Raw genomic sequence first — 21,827 nt, 5'->3', positions numbered from 1 at the left:
GCAACTGTTTCTAAAAAGCTTAGGAATGCTTTTTGACATGTATGAACCAAATGAATTGCAACTGTTTGTTTAAATCCACTTATACAGTATATCTTAGACATAAGGTGTATTAGGAACAGCTATGAAGGTTATGTGACTCTTATTGTCACGACACTGAGTTTCAGCAGAATTGAGGCACATAATGTATTTTATTTTGTTTTAATGAACATTACCATCAGAGAGGTAAGTATAGGTTTTCGTTAAGATTTTTAAAATTAGTTGCGTGAAAATATATATGAAGCCTTTGTATTGTGTCTTGGAGATTTTCTATAATGATGTACAGTTTATCAACTCAGAAATAGAATTCCCTGTGATTAGTATAAGTTGAACAACTAATTAAAGGCAAACGCCTTGTTTCTTTAGTAAATTAGCAAATTTAACATGCTCTATGATACTATTTCTTTAAGTGTACTTTACAAAGTTGTGTTCTATATCTCTGTATATTACAGGTGTGCAAATGAATGACAACCAACTTCACAAAACAGCTGGTACTTTACCACAGCATTTGGGACAGCTGCATTCACTGCAGGATAAGATGTTAGGACAGCCAGAGACGCAGAAAATTTCACAAGTAAGTTGTCTTTATGGTGTCGTTTTCTGTCCGATGCAATTTTACAATTGTTATGCTATCAGCTTGTCTTGATAATAAGTTAAGCAAAATACAGTACCTTAAAATGTGGCTGTCAATTATGAATTTTAATAATTATTGAATATGTAAGTAATCTTCCCAAAAGAAGCAGTGAAATTTTGACAAAACTTTTATATATTTTTCCCCTATTAGTTAAGCTTAGAGTCATAGAGATGTACAGCATGGAAACAGACCCTTCGGTCCAACTTGTCCATGCAGACCAGCTTAAAATGTAGTGAATAGTTAATGTGTCAATATTAGAATAAACTTTTAAAAACTTACTTCATAAAGAAAACTTCACTATTTACAAAGCCACATTCAATACAATATTTTTATGGATTGCTCCAATGTCTTTGCATCAGAATATTAAATGAGATGTCAATTGAAAGGATTCTCCTTATATTACAAAAAAGTAATTTGTATTTTTTTCGTATGTATCTGCTTTTGTAGTTTTGAATGTGAGAAATATGCAAAATTCTTTCTGTACAAGATGTTTAGTAAAAATGTAGTTGTCAGAAAGATTCATGGAAAATGCAAAGAATGATATTCTATTTAAAATGATTGTGAATTTGCTAACAATTTGAGCTATTTAATTATTTTAAATATTTTCTTATATGCAATATGAAAATATTCATTTACTCTAATGGTATATCTTCAAGAGATTGAGTTGCCATAAATTGGTATTTACTTTTCAAAACACCATAGTAAACTGAGCAGGTCTAAAATTCTACCTTGCTAATAGGAGCATGAATAACTTCTTAGCTAGTTCAGTCAAACATGCTTAATATTCAGATATTAGGAAGGAGCTTTTTCTTTACATTGAACACCAGCTTGGTTTGCTATTGTTCAGCAAACTGAAATCTATTTATTGATTGACTGATTGTTTCCAAGTGGATTAGAAAGCTGTAATTTGAAGTGGCATTCTGCAAACAAAAATTAGTGTGAACTGTTCCACAATGCCACAAGTGTATTATGATTTCTTTGGAGATAGGTTAGGCTGTATTTGTCGATATATTGTTAAAGTTGCTATGTATTACTTGTATTATTTGTGATGTGCATGTATATAGTTTTATGTCATTAGTTTGTTTCATTGTAGTTCGAAGGCCAAAATGTTGGACAGAAGAGACCTGCTTCAAAGCAACTTACTAAAGAAAGTTTGTATGTATATTTGTTCACCTGTTTACTGCACATTTTGTTCATGTGTATTCCTAGCTAATACTTTCTATAGCTGTCTTTCTTCTGAGCCAACACTGCACATTCTTAAGTCATTGCTTCTGTTGCTCTACTCCATCACATCTCTGCCTCTGCTTTCGATGGCTTTGTATCCTGCATATATCCTTCATTGTCCTCTCTTGTCCCTGATGTCCTAACACATTTGTTACCTTTACATCCTTAGATCTGAGTGCCTTAGGCCTGTGTGTTCCTGCCACCTGACTGGGCTGGTTGTCCACTGCCAGATTTGGCTAAACTATCTCAAGCTACTTTGCTACTTATATTCTGTGACTAAACCCAGTGCTATCCAAGCAAACAAAAACCTCCTTTCTCCACCATCGCATACAACTTCCTCACAGCCATTGTCTTCTTGCTCTCCGTGTGGTCTCAGCCCCATCAGTCCTTTCTCAGATCCTCACATTTAAGTCCTACAAGTTGTGTCAATAATGGCTTACTGTTTCATTTTGTCAGATCTTGTTTCTCCCTTTCAAATGAACTTTTAATTTGTTCTGAAAAACATTCAAGCTTTTGAGCCTCTCAAACTGTTTCAGCTCTATCTTTAAACTCATAATTTCTATGATCCTTAAGAATATTGTCAATAGTTAACTCACTATCAATTTTCTTTCCATTTGTCATTTGAATGCCTCCTTTTGTTTCTAACCTTTGTGTAACAGGAGATTATACCATGCATCTCATCCTGGCATGCTGACTGTCCTTGACCTTAGTGTCTCCATGTATTTGCTCAAGGAGGACACATCAAGCATTTATTTGTATATGCATTACTTCTGCACAGTCACTGCACTCTGAACAGCTATAGTATTGGTCATACCCACCAGCCTATGTTCGCATCACACATCATATATGATTCTGCAATAGAGGAACATTTGTTGTTCAGTAGACTCGGCATGGCTAACTTACGTGTGCTATAACCTATCTATATTCATTAGGAGAGCATTGTCCTTTGCTAATGGAAAGGGCATGTTCATGCATTGCATCTTTTTCAACTATAAAAAAGCTTGGGGCACAGCTAATCCTTGGTGCTTTCCCTATGGCAAAGCCTTGGCCAAACAAAGGAGGTGATTTTCCTAGTTTGGATTCAAACAAATCCTTAACTCTAACTGTTCCCTGTTGCATTCTGTATGGCAACCCTCTCCCAATCTGTCCCCTTGCTAACCAAGCAACACCTTCTTCACATGTAGATTAATTTGTTGTTGCCTCTGAGATTTGGTATTTTTGTATTTCATTCCTGAGACTGCAAGCCAAAAAGCTTCAACTGCATGTCTCTCTTTTGTTAGTAGTTCTCAAGATTTTGTGTTGTGGGTCCATAGTTACATAACTAGGTCAGACTAATATTAGTAACTTTTTGTAGAAAAATATCCAATAGGCATGGACAAAACCTTCAATCAATCAGTCTGTTTGGATTCATACAAATGTCTCAGTGCAGGCCTATTGTGGTACTAAATGCCCCCTTCTTTTAACAATTTGATTAATTAAGCTATGAAAATCTTCTCCACAGAAACATAACTTGAATATAAATATATACCACATCATTCCTCAATATGTATTTGAAAAGCTATGGGCCTAATTAAACCCACTACCCACATTTTCTGCCTAGTGCAAAAAGTGTAGTCAGTAGTTTTTTGGGAGGCACACAGCTATCATACAGTACATTTCATTGGATCATTCTAGCCATTGAAATAGGCTAGATAAATGTGCAAGTTATTTTTAAACTGTAAATTAACAAGTTGTCTCATTTTGATCGTTGCTTTTTATGTTTTTACTTAAGGATTCTTCAGCAATTACAAGAAGAACAAAGAAATGTTCTACAACCTGACTATAAAACACCCTTCAGTTCGCTAGAGGATGCCGTACAAAGGCTTCTTCCATATCATGTGTTCCAAGGGAATCTGCCTTCCCAAGAGGAATTTCAGAGAGGTAAATATTTGAATATATAAATACCATTTTGGTATAAAAAGTAGTAATTCATATTTTTATGTGGTTTCAATAGCAATATTTCAGTCTGCAATAATTAGGAATTATTTATTCCTAGTCTTTTATAAGTTCTTTGTGCTCTGATTGCTTAATTACCCACTACAACTGTAAGGTTCTTCTGGAGTTTATGGCAACAAATGTGAAACAGTTAGCATTTGCTTTATTGTCTGTATTCGGATAGATAAAAGTTCAAACAAAGGCAGTGAGGTGCAAGTAAAGAAACTAGTTTAGTACCATTTTCCTCCAAAAATGTGCACATGTGCACCCCTCTGGTGCTGGATGCCATTTATATGGAGGTGCTCGCATAGTGAGCATCTACTGAAAGAAATCATGGTAGGCAGTTGCACTTTCAGTCAGCGTTGGTACTGATTTGAGACCAGCATTTCCATTTTGGCACTCAGTACTCACAAATAATGCACTCTGTTAACCTTGCAGACTGAAAATGCCTTGACCAGTGCTATTTACAGGGATCATTAACTACATTTAAGTTAGTTGCTGTCTGATTTTTGTTAGCTGTTTCTGTGATAATAGAAGTGTTTGGTGCTTTATACGATTGTTAAGTAGCTAAGGTTTATAGGAGTATGATAAGTGTTGAAGGACTTTGATCTTAATTTACACAATTACACAGGATTCTACACAATGGCTTCTCCCGGACATGGTGCAGCAGCCTGCGTTTCCCCTGTGCATGAGTCAGATTGGGAGGAAAAGGGTCAACACAGAGAGGTGCAAGCCACTAGAAGAGGGAAGAGGTGGACAAACAATCCTCTAGAAGGACCCCTTCTTCTTGAACCTCAGTGGGGAAATCGTGTGCTGGATGTCTCCACTTGAGTAGAGATATCTTCACTGAAATCTGCCAGCTATTGCGGCCTCAATGCAGGACAAGAACAATGTTGTTACTGGCTCTGAAGACCATGAATGTTTCTCCATCTGGTTCTTCCACCATGTATTAATTGTGACATCTTACAGTTTTGCATTGACCTTTTGTATGAGGCAAGTCATAGATGTTCTGTATTCCAAGAGAGCTGAGAACATTTCATTTTCTGTTGTCAGAGAGAAGCAGGTATATAAGCACATTGCACCATGTGGATTGCAATCTTCCAAAGATGCAGGGTGCTGCTGCATGCACATTTGCAGAATGTCATTTCAGCTCTGAGATATACCTCAGTTGAAAAGGCTTCAACTCCTTATGTTGAACTGGTGTGCAACTGTTCAAGCAGCAGCCATGAAACCTTAATTCTGTTGCCATCCACTACGCCATCTGCATTTAGCCCCTCATGACCAGAGTTTTGCTTCTGGGTGGCAAAAGCTACCCTTTGACAAGATGGTTGCATTCTGGAGTCCTGAATTCTTGTCATATTTAGCAGAGCAAGAATCACAGTGGTCTGTGTGCATCAAAACTTCACCAACACAAATAGATTGCTCTTGCTACCAGTAGTATGGAGACCAGCTACAGGAGGGGAGGAGTAGAACGGGAAAGTGAAGAAGTAACAACGAAGACTATCTCTGGTCAGATTGTCTGATCAAGTCATCTGACTGCACTGTGAGGAAACGTAACCCAATTCCTATTTACTTCCATCCAACTCTATTTTGCCAATGTGATATCACACAGTCTACTTAGTCACAAAGTAAGTTATGGAAAAAAAAGTCACCACAAAATAAACATTCCAAACTAATTTTATCTTTCAAGCTATGCCATGCTGCATATAAATGTCAACTGATCATCTTTGTTCATTCTCTTGTGCGTCTATGCCTTTGTTTGTCTGTGTGTTTTATGCAATGGCTGCTGGATGTTTGGTGGACAGCAGCTGACTTTTAGTGGGAGAGACTCCGGATGACTTTGCAAGATAACTGTAAATAGCTTTAAGCATAGAATGCCAGTTTAGGAACGAGAGGGAATAGATTAGGCTGTTTGGCATGGATTGTTGGAGTTGCAGTGGTAGAAGGATGAATGCTGTCATTTTGCAAGGGTGAAAACTCCTGGAGCTCATTTTCTCGAATGAGATGCCATTATTATGTGTTCCTCACATTAGAGTTACCGTCAAGGTGACTTACAGTATCTGCTTCAGCCATAACGTGTTTATGAGTTGCAGTTTAGCTTTAAGTAGTATTTTAACTTGTACTAGCCTCTCACGATGTTGCAACCTCTACTTGATAAGTTGTGTAGCTTATCAATAGCACATTTAGTGCTAGCTGCAAGTATAACGAAGTGGCATGAAGTTTGTATCTGCCTGATCAGAAGAAGTGGGCACAAAGTATTTTTGCATTGTGGCCTCTGACTTGTTTTCAAGCCTTGTTCAATTTTGTGCTCACTGTTATAGTTAGGTTTTGTAAAAACTGAATATGAGTTCAGGTGCATTGGTAGCAGAGAAAGGTCGGGGACATACATTGCGGTCAGCAGGATTTGAGCAGCTTCCTCTCCTAAAGTACCCAAAGTATGAGCAAAATCTTCCCTTTTCTTATAAAACATGTTGGGCATATGTCAAACTCATCTTATTGCCTGCCTATCAACTCATTAGGAGCTGACAGGCAAGCAAGGGCAAATATTCTTGCCACCAGTAGCTACTGACCATTCAAAGGCCAGCATTTTTTGAATCCTGAAGTCAGCCATTTAAGGCCTATTCCTCAGGGGATCCAGTGATGAGAAGGTAAGTATTTTTACTTTTTGTCACAGTAGGGATCAAAGGGAGAAGGGATGTTAGGGATTTGGAGGCAAGGGTAATGGGATGACTTTTGGAGCGATCCCTTTGCCCTCCAATCTGTTCCTCCACCTGTCCCCACCCTGAACCTTTTTGGCAAGTCCACATGGTTCTCAATTAGGAAACTGGAATCTTTTCTCACTTGCCAGAGAGTTAGCATGTTGAAGTCCTTAAATGGCCATTAATTGACGACTTAATTTGCTCCCTACCTCCTTACAAATGTCAGTTGCAAACCAACCAATTATACAGAAATGGTACCCTACAATGATAATATGCTTTCAGCAGCCTAAACACCTGAGACATTGATTTTACACAGTAACTGCAGTTGAAACTGCAGTTATTTTCCTGAAGAAGAGAGCATAGACCCAGGAGACAGGTAAGTTTGCTTATTTTGGGTAGGGTGAAATTGGACATGAAAGGAAGGGGAGCAAAAGGCTGAGGGTATTGGAGGTAGGAAAAGGAGGCACAAAGGTGATGGGATGGGAGATAACATCTTTTTGGGTGGCACATCAGCTCTAGTGCTCACAGGTCACCTCCCAAGGGTGTACATGGTTTCATTCCATATTATCATCAATTTGGTTTCAAAAAAAGCCCTTCTACTTTTGCCAGTGCACTGGGTTGGTAGTGGGTGGGAACATGGGCTAGCTACCTGTCATATTTTATGTGTCTATCCCCTCCAATACCCCAAACCTGCCAAAAACACACCTGAATGGTCACTGTAAAATCCTGCACTACCAGTTGATTTTTTTTGCTACACAATTAAGTTGTTCATCACAGATTTGAAACAAATACTACAGCCATTTTAGCCATTTTGAACATTTGCAGTTTGGTGGAGAGATGGTGGCATAGTGGTAATGTCATTGGACTAATAATCCAGAGTCCCAGGCTGGAGCCTTGGGAACGCTGCTTTAAATCCCACAACAATAGTTGGTGCCATTTAAATTCAATTAATAAATCAGGATTTGTAAACTGAGTCACAATAATGGTGGCCATGACAACTACTGGCTATTGTTTTAAAAACTGACCTGGTTCACTAATTTCCTTTGGGAAGAATATCTGCCATCCTTACCTGGTCTGACTCTTAACTGCCCTGAGTTCAAGGGCAATTAGAAATAGGCAACAATCTTCACACCCTTTGAAAAAATAAAGAAAACTTTAAAAGAAAGATAATGTTATTTTGCTGCAGCACTCTTATTCAATCAATTCCTTGCAGGCTTCAGGCATAGCTTGGTTTTTGAATTTTTGGATTTTTCTGCAGCTCCCTATTTTCTGTTTGAGATGGCTTGGTGGCAGTTGCAATTTATATTTCAACAACACAGTTTTTAAGATGGATATCCTGTTGGGTAAACCTGTCTATGTGCTGATTATAGAGAAGGAAGAAGAGGATCTGAGGAGACTTAAGAGAGAGGTCTGTTTGCACTGAAGTAGTCTTGCCGCATTCGCTCTTGCCTCACATCTCACATCTCCTTCATAAAACTTTCATGGTGCGAACAGCTCTTCCAGTGGCTGTCAAGGTAACCACAGCCTTTAACTTCAATGCTACTGGATCTTTTCTAGCAATGGCAGGGAAATATGCCAAATTGCACAACCAGCGCTTCTCCAAGTAGATGACAGATGCCTTTCTTGGCAGAGCTTGTTCTTTTTCTGAATGAAAACAGATAGCAAGAGAGATGACTGCTGCTCATTCTCCTATTATGAAAGATATATTGATGATGCATTTAGAACATAGAACAATATAGCACAGAACAGGCCCTTTGGCTCTCGATGTTGCGCCGACCTGTGAATTATTCTCAGCTTGTCCCCCTACACTATCCCAAAATCATCCATGTGCTTATCTAAGGATTGTTTAAATCTCCCTGATGTGGCTGAGTTGACTACGTTAGCAGATAGGGCATTCCACGCCCTTACCACTCTCTGCGTAAAGAACCTGCCTCTGACTTCTGTCTTAAATCTATCACCCCTCAATTTGTAGTTATGCCCCCTCGTACACGCTGACGTCATCATCCTAGGAAAAAGTATTTCACTGTCTACCCTATCTAATCCTCTGATCTTCTTGTATGTCTCTATCAAATCCCCTCTTAGCCTTCTTCTTGCCAATGAGAACAGGTTCAAGTATCTCAACCTTTCCTCATAAGACCTTCCCTCCAGACAACATCCTGGTGAATCTCCTCTGCACCCTTTCCAATGCTTCCCGAAATATGGGGACCAGAACTGTACACAATATTCCAAGTGTGACCGCACCAGCATTTTGTATAGTTGCAGCATGATATTGCGGCTCCGGAACTCGATCCTTCTACAAGTGAAACCTAACACACCGTATGCCTTCTTAACAGCACTATCCACCTGGGTGGCAACTTTCAGGGGTCTATGTACATGGACTCCAAAATCCCTCTGCACATCCACACTACCAAGAATCTTTCCATTGACCCAGTACTCTGCCTTCCTGTTATTCTTCCCAAAGCGCATCACCTCACATTTAGCTGCATTGAACTCCATTTGCCACCTCTCAGCCCAATTCTGCAGTTTATCCAAGTCCCCCTGCAACCTGTAACATTCTTTCATACTGTCCACTACTCTATCGACTTTAGTGTCGTCTGCAAATTTACTAATCCATCCACCTATGCCTGTGTCTAAGTCATTTATAAAAATGTCAAACAGCAGTCGTCCCAAAACAGATCCTTGTGGCACACCACTAGTAACTGGACTCCAGGCTGAATATTTTCCATCAACCACCACTCGCTGCCTTCTTTCAGAAAGCCAGTTTCTAATCCAAACTGCTAAATCACCCTCAATTCCATGCCTCTGCACTTTCTCCAACAGCCTATCATGTGGAATCTTATCAAAGGCTTTACTGAAGTCCGTGTATACCACGTTAACTGCCCTACCATCATCTACATGCTTGGTCACCATCTCAAAAAACTCAATGAGGTTTGTGAGACATGAGCCCTTGATGAAACCATGTTGACCGTTTGAAATCAAATTGTTGCTTGCTAGATGATTATAAATCTTATCTCTTATAATCCTTTCCAAAACCTTTTCTACAACAGAAGTAAGGCTCACTGGTCTATAATTACCTGGGTCATCTCTATTGCCCTTCTTGAACAAGGGCACAGTATTTGCAATCCTCCAGTTCTCTGGTACCAAACCTGTAGACAATGACGACTCAAATATCAAAGCCAAAGGCTCTGCTATCTCCTCCCTAGCTTCCCAGAGAATCCTCGGATGAATCCCATCTGACCCAGAGAACTTATCTACTTTCACTCCTTCTAGAATTGATAACACATGTTTGTAACTAACCTCGATCCTTTCTAGTCTAATACCTCGTACCTCGTTCTTCTCCTCAACAATATTCTCCTTTTCCTGAGTGAAAACCGATGAGAAATGTTCGTTTAGCACCTCTCCGAACTCCACAGGGTCCACACTCAACTTCCCACTTCTGTCTTTGATTGGCCCTATTCCGACCCTAATCATCCTTTTATTCCTCACATACCTATAGAACGCTTTAGGATTCTCCTTTATTCTATTTGCTAAAGACTTCTCGTGTCCTCTCTTTGTTCTTCTTAACTCTATCTTTAAATCCTTCCTAGCTGATGTGTAACTCTCCATCGCCTCATCAGAACTATCCTGCATCATCAACACATAAGCCTCCTTCTTCGTAACAAGAGATGCAATTTTTGTTGTAAACCACGGTTCCCTTACCTTATCACTTCCTCCCTGCCTGACAGGGACATACCTATCAAAGATACGCAATTTCTGTTCCTTAAACCAGCTCCACATTTCCATTGTCTGCATCCCCTGCATTTTGCTACCCCATTCTATGCATCCTAATTCTTGCCTAATCGCATTATAATTGCCCTTGCCCCGTCGATAACTCTTGACCTGTGGCATGTACCTATCCCTTTCCATCGCTAAACTAAACATAACTGAATTATGGTCACTCTCTCAAAAGTGCTCACCTACAACTAAATCAAACACCTGGCCTGGTTTATTACCAAGTACCAGATCTAGTGTGGCCTTCCCTCTTGTCGGCCGTTCGACATACTGTGTCAGGAAACCCTCCTGTACACATTGGACAAAAACTGATCCATCTGACGTACTAGAGTTATTTGTGACTATATAGGCCTCTATTCTGCACTTCTGGCTGTAAAACAAGGTTAACACAACTAAATTAGTCTTTGAATTGGAGGCACAAAGTTGTGGATATGCTTGCTTCCTATCTTTGTATGATCCTGATTGCTTGATCTTGAAGTTATTATTTGGAGAGACAAGAGTACTGAAAAGCAATTCTAGGTCTCTAACGAGTTAAACAGTGTTATAGCTCTTTCAGCCCAACTATAACTGGAAGAAAAAAATTGCTATATATTCAAAAGCAAACATGAATGCCTAGTCAAAATGTTCAACAGAGAATTGAACTTAAGACCTCTGCTACTGGGGGCTACAAAGTAGATCATGCAATGGCCCCACTCTGTGCATATTCTACAGTTCACTTAGTCTTCAAATATCAGTTCATAGAGATAAATAATGGACTTTTCTATAGCTGTTTTCAAACTTTGCAAGTTGATAGATGTTTGTACGTAATGGTCTCAAGTCATCATGCTATGTAAGGTTCTGTTTATGACCTGAGCAGCTGAAGCAGGGCCCAAACTAGTCTTGTGCACTTAAAAAAAGCAATGAACAGATGCTAGAATGCTGTGCATTCTGAGTAATATTGAACTAAGCTTCATGTGAGATATAGCATGCAATGTATGGCAGTACTGTAAAATAATACAAATTGTGAGCAGTATTTATCAAAGACCAGTATTTTTCATTCTCATTTTCTCTCACCTTCATTCAGGTGACACAACATTTATTCTTTATGTTGTTACCATCCACATTACTATGTGGCAGCTCTTCAATATTGAGTGATCCTTAACTCCCTAGCTGATTTGCTGTGTTTCAGGTTACAGTTTAAGTGAATATCATAGTTTTGTGTTAATTCCTTTTGATCCATTTTAGCAGGACAGCTGTAAAAGTGCACTTGAATTTTCCCACCTTACTAAATATGAATCCAAATAGTATCTAACTAATATGTGGTCCTAGTGCTAATGTGCTGAGACTGCATTATCAGCTTCCCAATGTCTTGAGTGTTGATGCCGGTTCTGTGACAATAGACGAATAGAGTCATAGAGATATACAGCATGGAAACAGACCCTTCAGTCCAACTTGTCCATGCCGACCAGATATCCTGAATTAATTTGGTCCCATTTGCTAGCATTTGGCCCATATCCCTCTAAACCTTTCCTATTCATATACCCATCCAGGTGACTTTTAAATGTTGTGATTGTACCAGCCTCCACCATTCCTCTGGCAGCTCATTCCATGCACACACCACTCGTTCTGAAAAAACGTTGCCCCTTAGGTCCCTTTTAAATCTTTCCCCTCTCACTGTAAACCTTTGCCCTCTAGTTCTGAACTCCCTCACCTCAAGGAAAAGACCTTGTCTATTTACCCTATCCGTGCCCCTCATGATTTTATAAACTTCTATGAGGTCACTCCTCAGCCTGCGATGCTCCAGGGAAAACAGCCCCAACCTCTTCAGCCTCTCTGTATAGCTTAAACACTTCACCCTGCCAACATTCTTGTAAATCTTTTCTGAACCCTTTCAAGTTTCACAACATCCTTCCTATAGGAGGAGGACCAGAATTGCACACGATATTCCAAAAGTAGCCTAGCCAATGTCCTGTACAGTCGTAACATGACCTCCCAACTCCTGTACTCAGTGCTCTGACCAATAAAGGAAATTGTACCAAATACCTTCTTCACCATCCTATCTAACTGCGACTCTACTTTCAAGGAACTATGAACCTTCACTCCAAGATCTTTGTTCAGCAACAGTCCCCAGGACCTTACTATTAAATGTATAAGTCCTGCCCTAATTTGCCCTTCCAAAATGCAGCTCTTCATGTTTATCTAGAATCTGCAGATTGAGAACTATTCTCTAACAAGCAGTACCAGTATGAGATCAAATTGGTTGAATTAAGGCAGTCAACAGTTCAGAGAAAGATAATACTTCCCATTACTTTCAATAAATCTTAGCATCAGTGTTTCAAATTCAAGTTTGTTTTGGACACCTTCTCAAGTTCAGTGACACTCTGAGATCTTATTTGTAGGGATTTATCTTGTGCTATCCCAGACTATGGGAAAGTAGAGCTGGTTACATTTTTGATTTTTTTGTGTGATTCTGAACTGTGTATTTATAACTTTAGCATGTGCACTTTGTTACCCTGAAGGCAGATCAAGTAACCAACTGAATGAGGTGAAGTTTGATACAAATCCATAATCTACATTAGTTCACATTAAGTGAACACACAGATTGGAAACAGTGAATTCGGCCAATGCAATTTAACTGTGCTTAATAATACAAACTAAAGAATATGCTGCAATTCTCCCAAACAGTGAGTCAGTTTGCTTGACTTTAGTAAGATGTGATTTGAACTAGATATTCTTGTGCCTCACACCCATACCCCTCTGAAGGCTGACTGGACAGTTAGTGAAAAGAAACTTAATATAAGTTGTTAAGCTGCTTTATTTTCTATCAGTTGAACATAAATAACAGTTCTGATTGCTTTAATTATTTCCATCAATTCGATTTGTTTTTGTCTCTATTATTTGCAACGAATATAGTGTACCAAACCACTTCTAACCATGCTTGAATTTAAAAATAAATTAGAACTCCTCTTGAATTCTATTCTTCATGCAATTCTTTGTTTCCTGACTGCCTGTAGTTTTCATAGTTCTGTTTTTAAAACAACATTAAATTCAATATCAGTTCTTATCGCTCCCTCACTCTCCAATCCCATCACAGAGAAAAATCGACTAGCCTAAATTGGCAGTGATACTTAGAACAGAATAGAATCCCTTTGGCCCAACAAATTCACACTGACCCTCCAAAGGGTAACTCACCCAGACCCATTCCCCCTACCCTATATTTACCCCTGACTAATGCACCCAACCTACACATCCGTGAACACTATGGGCAATTTAGTACAGCCAATTCACCTAACCTTGGACTATAGGAGGAAACTGGATCACCCGGAGGAAACCCACCCAGACACTGGGAGAATGCACCAATTCCACACACACAGTCGCCTGAGGCTGGAATCAAACCTGAGTCCCTGGCGCTGTGAGGCAGTAGCGCTAACTGCTGAGCCACAGTGCCCCCTAAGTTTGAACTTGAGTTCAAATTTAGCATTATTATAAGTATTGGTGATTGACTATCACTTATTCTCTGCAGCACCTGGTTCAAGCACCTTATCTGAAATTTAATTAGTACTTGCTATCTATGTTTCCTTTGAATTTATTGCTCTGGGAGCCAGTTTAGTTCAGTGAAAGTATTTTTGTCATATTTATGCATAGTTCCTCCCATGACAGTATAGTCTTAAACTGGAGATGTTGCAGACTTTAGCATAAAGCTTGTGTAAATTCACAATGCTTTAAAACAAATCATAACAAGTTTTTAAAAAAAAAATTCAAATCCTTTATTTGGAAAAATGATCAAACATTGTTGAAATGTGATAGATGGTCACTATTGTCTTATTTATTTTATGGAGATCTAACTAATAACATCAGATAGTTCACTCACACTGAAATGGTCATTTTTAATGATGTGGATAAGTGACAAATCAGCTCAACATAAAATGTTTTTAATGTTCTTTCCGCGATAGTAGTGATGTAAAGTACTGTGTGTCTCCTTTTCCAGTTATCTCCCATCAGCCAGTGATACTGCAGAATTTCACTGCAATATATAAAGGAGAGTAGGATTGATTTCCCATTGATGATATGTATCAGGTTGATCTGGTATTGCAGATCTTTGATATACTAAAGTAAAGCCAGCACGTGAGAATCTCTGCTTGCCATATTTTTGAAGACAATCAATATTTTATTTACAAACTGTAATAAAAATTGACATTGGCATAGAACGCTAATTTTAATCTTTTTCTTAAACTAGTGGATAATGAATTTGAAGATGTCTCAGTGCAGTTGCTGAAACGTACTCAGATGATGCTCAGCAAGTATAGAAGTCTGTTATTTGAAGATGCAGTGGTAAGTTGTACTGTAATATGAAAGCATTTAGTGAGCAATTAACATTCTATTTTATCCTAATTGGAAAATCACAGCAGAAAAAAAATATATTAAAGAATTTTGAATGTTGATATATGTACAAATCACCTGTAAATTATCGAATGTTGCCAATAATAGATTGTAAATGTAAATTGCATTGTGATTAGCATTGAGAGAAATGCATTCATACTGAAGGCTTACTTTTTGATATGCATGTATAAAGGAGAAGTGACAATATTTTTGACAAATTGTAGTAACCCTTATTTGTTTGGTTTTAGCGGGTAAATCCTTCTTCTGAAATGGTTATGATTGACCGAGTGTTCAATCAGGATGAGAAAGCAGCCCTTATCCAGGACAAACGCTTTGCTTTGGAGGATTCTGGTAAGTATTTTGGCTGTCTTGATTATTGTAAAGTAACCTGAAATATGTATTTTAACATACTCAAATCTGTCAGTATTTTTAAATAAAACCTTGCTGCAGTGATCAATTTGTAAAATGTTATTTTTTTTAAATATTGAAGAGAGGCAAAGCGTCCTCTCTTCTTCATCCGCAGTCAGAAGTTTGCTGGTTGAAAGTCATAATGAAGGTCCTGTGCTGGCTGAGGGACAAAGGAACTCATACTTAACAAAACAGGCCATGCTGTTCTAATTGTAATAACATTAGTAGCCAGCAATAGAGATGTGATTAAAATGATTTCACAAACAGAATAACATAGTTAACGTGTTTTGTGTATTTATTATCGTGGTGTGTTTCATTTATTAAAAGAAATGCAAATTCAGTGAACATATTAGCTCAGTTATAAAGTTGATCATATTTCAGAAGACCAGGGTAGTAAATTGGTCTGCTGTCTCTGTCTACCACTTCTAGATTTCTTAGCATGAGTGATAGGACATGAATGAGCATGCTAGCATTGGTGAACATAGATGTACTAAACATAGATGACAGAATGTAAAAACATGAAATTATTCCTGCCTAAAAATGCTGAACACTAGGAATGCTAGTGTGTTCTTGATGTCCAGGATTGCTGTGACAGCAAGAATAGTATTTAAAACTTAAAAAGCTACACAAGCTAAACAATCAATTGTAGAAGAATATAGTCACTGTAACATAAGTTTTTTTTAAAGGTTGTCTTAGTCTAAAAAGAAAGAGACCACTTTCAAAGATATGATATTCTGACTTTGGAATTACAAAGGAATAGATGAAAGCCTACTATAAATTGAAGACATGCACATTTTAAATTATTATTAACTAATCTTAAGGGGTGTAACTATAGTTGTGAGTTGAAAACATTGTTCATTACAGTCCGATGGATGTTTAATTTTATACTGTAATGTTCTACTTTTTTTTCTTTTAGATGGCTATTTGGCAAACTTCTGTTGCTCCTCTACAGTTGTTGTAAAATCTGTACCTGAAACACAACCACTAACTGCAGATATGATGCCACATACATCTTTAGGCAATAGTAGCAGCGAGTCCTCACCAGCGAACGCTACTATCAACCAGAAAGATGACTCCTCACGATTAATTAATTTAGTTGTTTCTGTGACAAGGGAAGTCAAAGCAACTACAAACTCTCCAACTAGTAGTCCATGTGCTGGTAAATCCTATAACAGCTGTAGAGCACTAAAACTAACAATCAAGCCAGAGACATCTTGTGGAACTGGAACGCAAAGTAAATCTTCAAAAGCTCAAGGGCGATCAGACACAGATAACCATGATGGTAAAGTTACTATTGGTTCCACATCTGGTTATGCACAGACTCAAAGCACAAAAGTTTGTGAACCTGCTGTTGAAGCTATCCAAATATGTGAAGGAGAAGAAAGTATGTCTGATGTTGAGGAAAAGCATAATAATTCTTGTGATAAAGTCACTTTGGAAGGTATAATGAAGAAAGCACCGGATGCTATTATTAATAAGATTAGTGATCCCATTAAATTGGAACATAATGAGGGTGACTCACAGTTGCCTTGGCATGACCAGCCACAAAACAGAAATGCTAAAAGTTTTCAACAGCAAGACTTAACATGTGTCCAGACTAAAGATGCAAAAGAAGCACAATGCGACACATCACTCCATGAACATTTGGAGAGTGCAATTAATAGCATTTTGGATCTACAACAAGCTCAGAAACCTTCTGACAATACTGTCATCAAAAATAACTCACCTGAAACTCCTCATTTTTCAGCCTTAGCTCCTGTGGAGAACTATATAGACAAATGTATCCCAGATCATAATGAGGGCATCAGAGAAACAGACTCCATCTTAGAAGCAGCAGTGAATAGCATCTTGGAATGTTGATAATGTGACCATGAAGGAAGAGAAATGACAAAGATTGTCAGCTGTGTTGACAACTTATAGGGATAAAGTAGCATGTTACTCAGTATTGAGAACAGGCACATAGAGTTCCTGGAAAGAGGATAAATGGAGTAGAAACTAGGAAATAGATTTATTTTGAAGCATATTAGTTTGAGTTTAGGAAGATCCATTGTAGTTTGAAAATAATTATGGTGGCACCAGGTGCACATTAAGTCTTTTGTTTAAAGTTGTTAAGAGATATTTAATTTTATTGAGTTTTGTTTTGAAAGCTCTAATTTTGTGTAAAATGTACTCTTCAATTTCAAGGGTGCTTTTAAGTTTGTCGTAGTAATTCATGTTTTTATTCATACATTAATGTATAAGTGTTATTTTTTGGTTCTTCTTGTCTTTCATTTTATGTAAGACGTTTTGAGAATCGAGTGCCAATAAGTTAATTTTTGAATAGTTGATGAGCAACATTCCCATTTAAATCAAAATTTAAAACTGGAACATTGATTTTGAAGTGAAAACCCACTTCGTCATTCATTTTCCATTTTTAATACCACTAAGTGTGATTTTTTTAAAGGAAAGCTGCCTTAGGTCTTAAAAGACCTAAGTACAAAGTGCAGTGTGGATGTCCATATTGTGATCCTTTGGATTCTAGATTTAAGAGATGCCGATTGCATTCCCAATTTGCAGACTTATTATTTTTGTCTTGCACATGCAACAGCAAGCTTCCATGCATAAGTGAGGAGCACAAAGTACACCATTAGATCAGTGAGGCCTTACAAACTGACTTCACAAGAAGAAACTGTCACTTATGGATGCAATGGTACAGTACCTTTTGCTTTAAATTCTCTGATTTGTGTAGTGTCCAGCTATGGTCCTCCTTAGAAATGCTTTGTACACATTTTTAAAATATTTATAAAGATTTTTTGTAAAAAAGAAAGAAAAAAGGAAATGTCAAAGTTATTTTTGTTATGTTGGTTCAGTACCTATATATAAAGCATGGTAAAACATGATCTGAATGAATTATTAAAAAATATTTTAGTTGGATGCTAACAAAACACTGAATCAACTTGTCAAATGAGCCAAAGAATTCAACAAAACCAATTTGTGTTGATCTTTTCTTCTCTTAATTTATTGAAGATTATCTGTATTCAAATTTGTAGCACTGCAGGCTAGTGGCCACCATTTCTCAATATTACAGTTTATTTGAATATTGTGTTGTAATTATTTATTTTGATATTCGTTGCACGAGAAGTAACTGAGTCTATGATAGATATACTTAGATAGTACAGTAACAGTAAGAGTCTTAGAATTCTTAAAATGATGGCAGAAGATTGGCACAAAATATTTTGAGATGTGGGATTTATTTCTTATGAAAGGAAGTATGCTTTGTGAATAGTTATTTAATTGCTGCCCTGCCAAAGATGAAACCTAATTAATTTTTGTCATGTATTTTTTAAGATTAGTGAATTGAAAAATTTGTATGCACACAGAGCAACAAAAGTCCTTGAGTTGAATCCCCAGCCTTAAAGACAATAAACTAAGAAAAAGGCATGTTTCATTGATTGTGAACTTTGAAAATGTTAAATATTTTTGGAAGTTAATGTAAGAAGTGTTGAAAAAGCAAATTGAATCTAAATAATAATAATAATTCACCTACAACTGAGGTGCCTAATGGCATAGTAGATAAATTGTGTTCTTGATTTGTGGTCCTGAGCCAAACAGACTAGGAAATTCCCAAGTTTGTTTAATGTAAAACAAATCAGAAATTATTCTTGACTGTATTACATTTGGGTTCAGTTCTTCCATGCTAAGAAAATTAATGAAATAAGGTAGTTTCTAGAGCACTTCTTGTGACTACTGCAGAAACATGTTGGGCTAGTAGAAGCAGAGTTTACTTCACTATATGATAGCCCTTCAATTGTCGCTTTTTGTGTTAAGTCCAAAAATTAATGAGTGGAGAGACGCCAATCTTTATGGATATGTGTGAAGAATGAATCACCTTTCTTGGAGGAGGTGAGGAGAAAAATTGTTTTTTTTTGTAACTAGAGAAAATCATTTTATATTAGAATCAACTTAAAACACCATTATAGCACATGAGAACACTAATTAAAAAACCTTGATGTTACGTTGACAAAAATAAGGTTTCTCTGCTGATTATGAGGTTATAATCTAAAAAGTTTAATGATGTTAACCAAATTTATGGTGGGATGGAACAGCAGTGCAAATTCAGCAATGTGACAGGATATTTTGCTAGTTAAATTAAAAGTTATACGACAGCATTGACAGCCCTTAGCTAGTTTGGTTCCTTGAATGATACGGTATTTTGAAGATGATAGTTGAGTAAAGTATCCTAAAGTGTTGAAAACTTCAAAAAATGAAAGATGTCAGAATCTGACGGGGTTCGACAAGGTGGACTGTTTATTTGTTTACCCTAACTGGAGAATCGCGAACACTGGACCATAAGATATAAGTCAATCGTTTTGTCCAGAGATAAATAGACATGTTTTCACTCAGAGAGTTGTGAATCTTTGGAATTCTTTATATTGAAGGGTTAAGGTTGCTCAATGGTTGAGTATATTGAAAGCTGAGATAGATATATTTTAGTTCCTCCAGGAAGCAGTAGGTTGCAAAGTGGAGTTGGGGACATGATTAGCCACAATCATATTTAATGGCAGAACAGGCTGCAAGGGTGTGTGGTCTACTACTTCTGTTTCTTACGTTCTTAATAAGCACAATTAACAAATAAAGTATACATTCTGAAAAATACTTAATATACTGCGATTTGAGTTGCTATAATAGACTTTAAAATGATTATGCTGTCTACCATCTACACACTATATAAAAAATGTAAAAAAAAATGAGGGTATAGTGAAGGTATAACTGCTCAGTAGTGGGAAAGAGATATAAAACCAGTATATAAAAAAACATAGCTGATTTTCCACTTGGGTATTGACCATGGTTGTGGGATTTTTGCTTTCTCAATAAGGCAAGAGCTGACGCTAGTGTCAGTGCTAAGTATATTTATCCAAAATATGGGCGACCTCCAGGGAGAAGGGATTATGTGACATTGTAGAATTCAAAACGTCTACAGCAGATTAAAGGAGCAGGAATTGTGTTGCATTATAAATAACAGAATGAAGTTTATTCTGGGCCAGGATTTTTACTTCTGGGTCTGAAACTGCCAGCCAGTTCAATTCTGCATCCTGACCCCGTGCAATATATTCCAGACATGCCCCCCAGAACTTTGAGGGCCTGCAAGTCAATTAATGGCAAGAAGTGGGCCCATTTTTCAGTTAGGAAAAGCAGATGTGCTCCTGAAATTGGAAGGTAATTGGAACGCCTCCAGCATTTACACATTGGCCAGCCCACAAGCCAAGGTGGGAAGTACAAAAATGCACGTCAACAAAGGGTACGTCTGAAAAGGAGACTGGTTTGTTTTAAAATGCCTGCATCCACCTAGCCACAATCTGAAGGTTCCTGATTCCCCATTCCTACTGAAAGGCTTATGCCCGAAATGCCGACTCTCCTGCTCCTCGGATGCTGCCTGACCTGTAGTGCTTTTCCAGCACCACACATTTTGACTTTCAGTCGTGGAGAGACAGCAGATTCATTATATGGCCAGCAGCACAAAAAAACTTAACCTTTATTATGAATTAGGATGGGAGTCCTTCAAATGAAATATTTCCATCCCCCGCCTCTCTTTCCACTCTCTTTCCACTTTAGACCTGGTCCTGACTTAGGCTGTCCACATAACTGGCAAAAATTCTGAATTGCCATAAGAACAGGATTTTATGAAGGTTTGTAATCAACATTAATTGGCTGTCCGCTGGAATGTGGTGGGCAGTCGATTTGGCCTTAAACCATGCCCATTGAAATTGCTTGGAATCAGGATGTTTGTGGGGAAGCAGAACAGAGGTTGGTAGTTTGAATCTGCTTGCATCTAATTTCTGTCCTGACCCATTTACAAATCCAGTCCATGGTGTCAAATTTGTTTCAGTAGTAATGTTCTTGGCTCTTGATTCCAAGGCTATGAATTCAAATTCTGCTCCACATTGATTCCAAGGCTTCAGTGCAGCACTGAAGTAATGAAGTAACGTTTCCATAGTGCTAAACAATCATGTGGTCTCATTAGAGAGGTGGCTTAACCTGAGAGTCACTGCATCTCAGGTGAGGGGAGTATTGCACTGTTGTATGATGTCTTTTGGAAGAGTTGGAACTTTATTTTTAGGTAGATACACAAAACTCCTGTGATACTATGAATAAAAGTAGTTTTAGCCAATGTTTATCATTCAAACTACTCCAGAAATAGAACTGGACTATCCATATAAATACTGTGGCTACAAAAGCAGGTCAGAGGCTAGGAATTCTGCAGAAAGTAACTTGGCTTGTGTCTCAATGTCTTTACCATCTCCAATGCACAAGGTGCAAGTGTGATGGAATATTCTCAACTGGCCTGGATTGGTGTGGCTCCAAAAACACTTGAAAAGCTCAACACAATTCAACTCAAAGTCACCTTGATTAGCACTCTCCACCACTTTCAATATTCAATCCTTCATTACTAATGCACGTAGCTATGTGTACCATCTACACTATTCACAGCAGTAAGGTTCCTCCAACAGTACATTTTATGCTCATGACCTCTAGCAACTAGAAGGACAAGGGTAGCAGATACATGGGAACAACATCATGGGCTGTTCCTCTCCTTGCCACATATCTATCCTCGCTATATATCATCATTCACTGTTGCACGGTCAAAATTGTGGAACTCCCTCATTAAGGAGTGTGGGTGTCTTGACAGCCCACGGCCTGCATTGAATCGAGAAGGCAGCTCAGCACCAATTAGGGATGGACAG

At 37.9% G+C, this 21,827-nt stretch overlaps 1 protein-coding gene across 7 annotated transcripts in view; it reads left to right on the top strand.

Moving 5' to 3' along the window:
* Positions 1-19,723, top strand: part of bicral (BICRA like chromatin remodeling complex associated protein) — a 91,443-nt gene extending 71,720 nt beyond the window's left edge. For all 7 annotated transcript variants that reach the window (XM_072580696.1, XM_072580693.1, XM_072580697.1 and 4 more), the window contains 6 exons: positions 489-610; positions 1,764-1,825; positions 3,666-3,814; positions 14,555-14,649; positions 14,946-15,048; positions 16,022-19,723. In XM_072580696.1, coding sequence (XP_072436797.1) covers positions 489-610; positions 1,764-1,825; positions 3,666-3,814; positions 14,555-14,649; positions 14,946-15,048; positions 16,022-16,965 — 1,475 coding nt within the window. In that variant the 3' untranslated portion in view covers positions 16,966-19,723. The remainder of the gene's footprint in view (positions 1-488; positions 611-1,763; positions 1,826-3,665; positions 3,815-14,554; positions 14,650-14,945; positions 15,049-16,021) is intronic.
* The last annotated feature ends 2,104 nt before the right edge of the window (positions 19,724-21,827 follow it).

This window comes from Chiloscyllium punctatum, chromosome 11 (assembly GCF_047496795.1).
Source record: "Chiloscyllium punctatum isolate Juve2018m chromosome 11, sChiPun1.3, whole genome shotgun sequence".
Classification (NCBI taxonomy): domain Eukaryota; kingdom Metazoa; phylum Chordata; class Chondrichthyes; order Orectolobiformes; family Hemiscylliidae; genus Chiloscyllium; species Chiloscyllium punctatum.
Note: the sequence above shows the minus strand (reverse complement) of the source record. Positions and strands in the feature narration are given on the sequence as shown.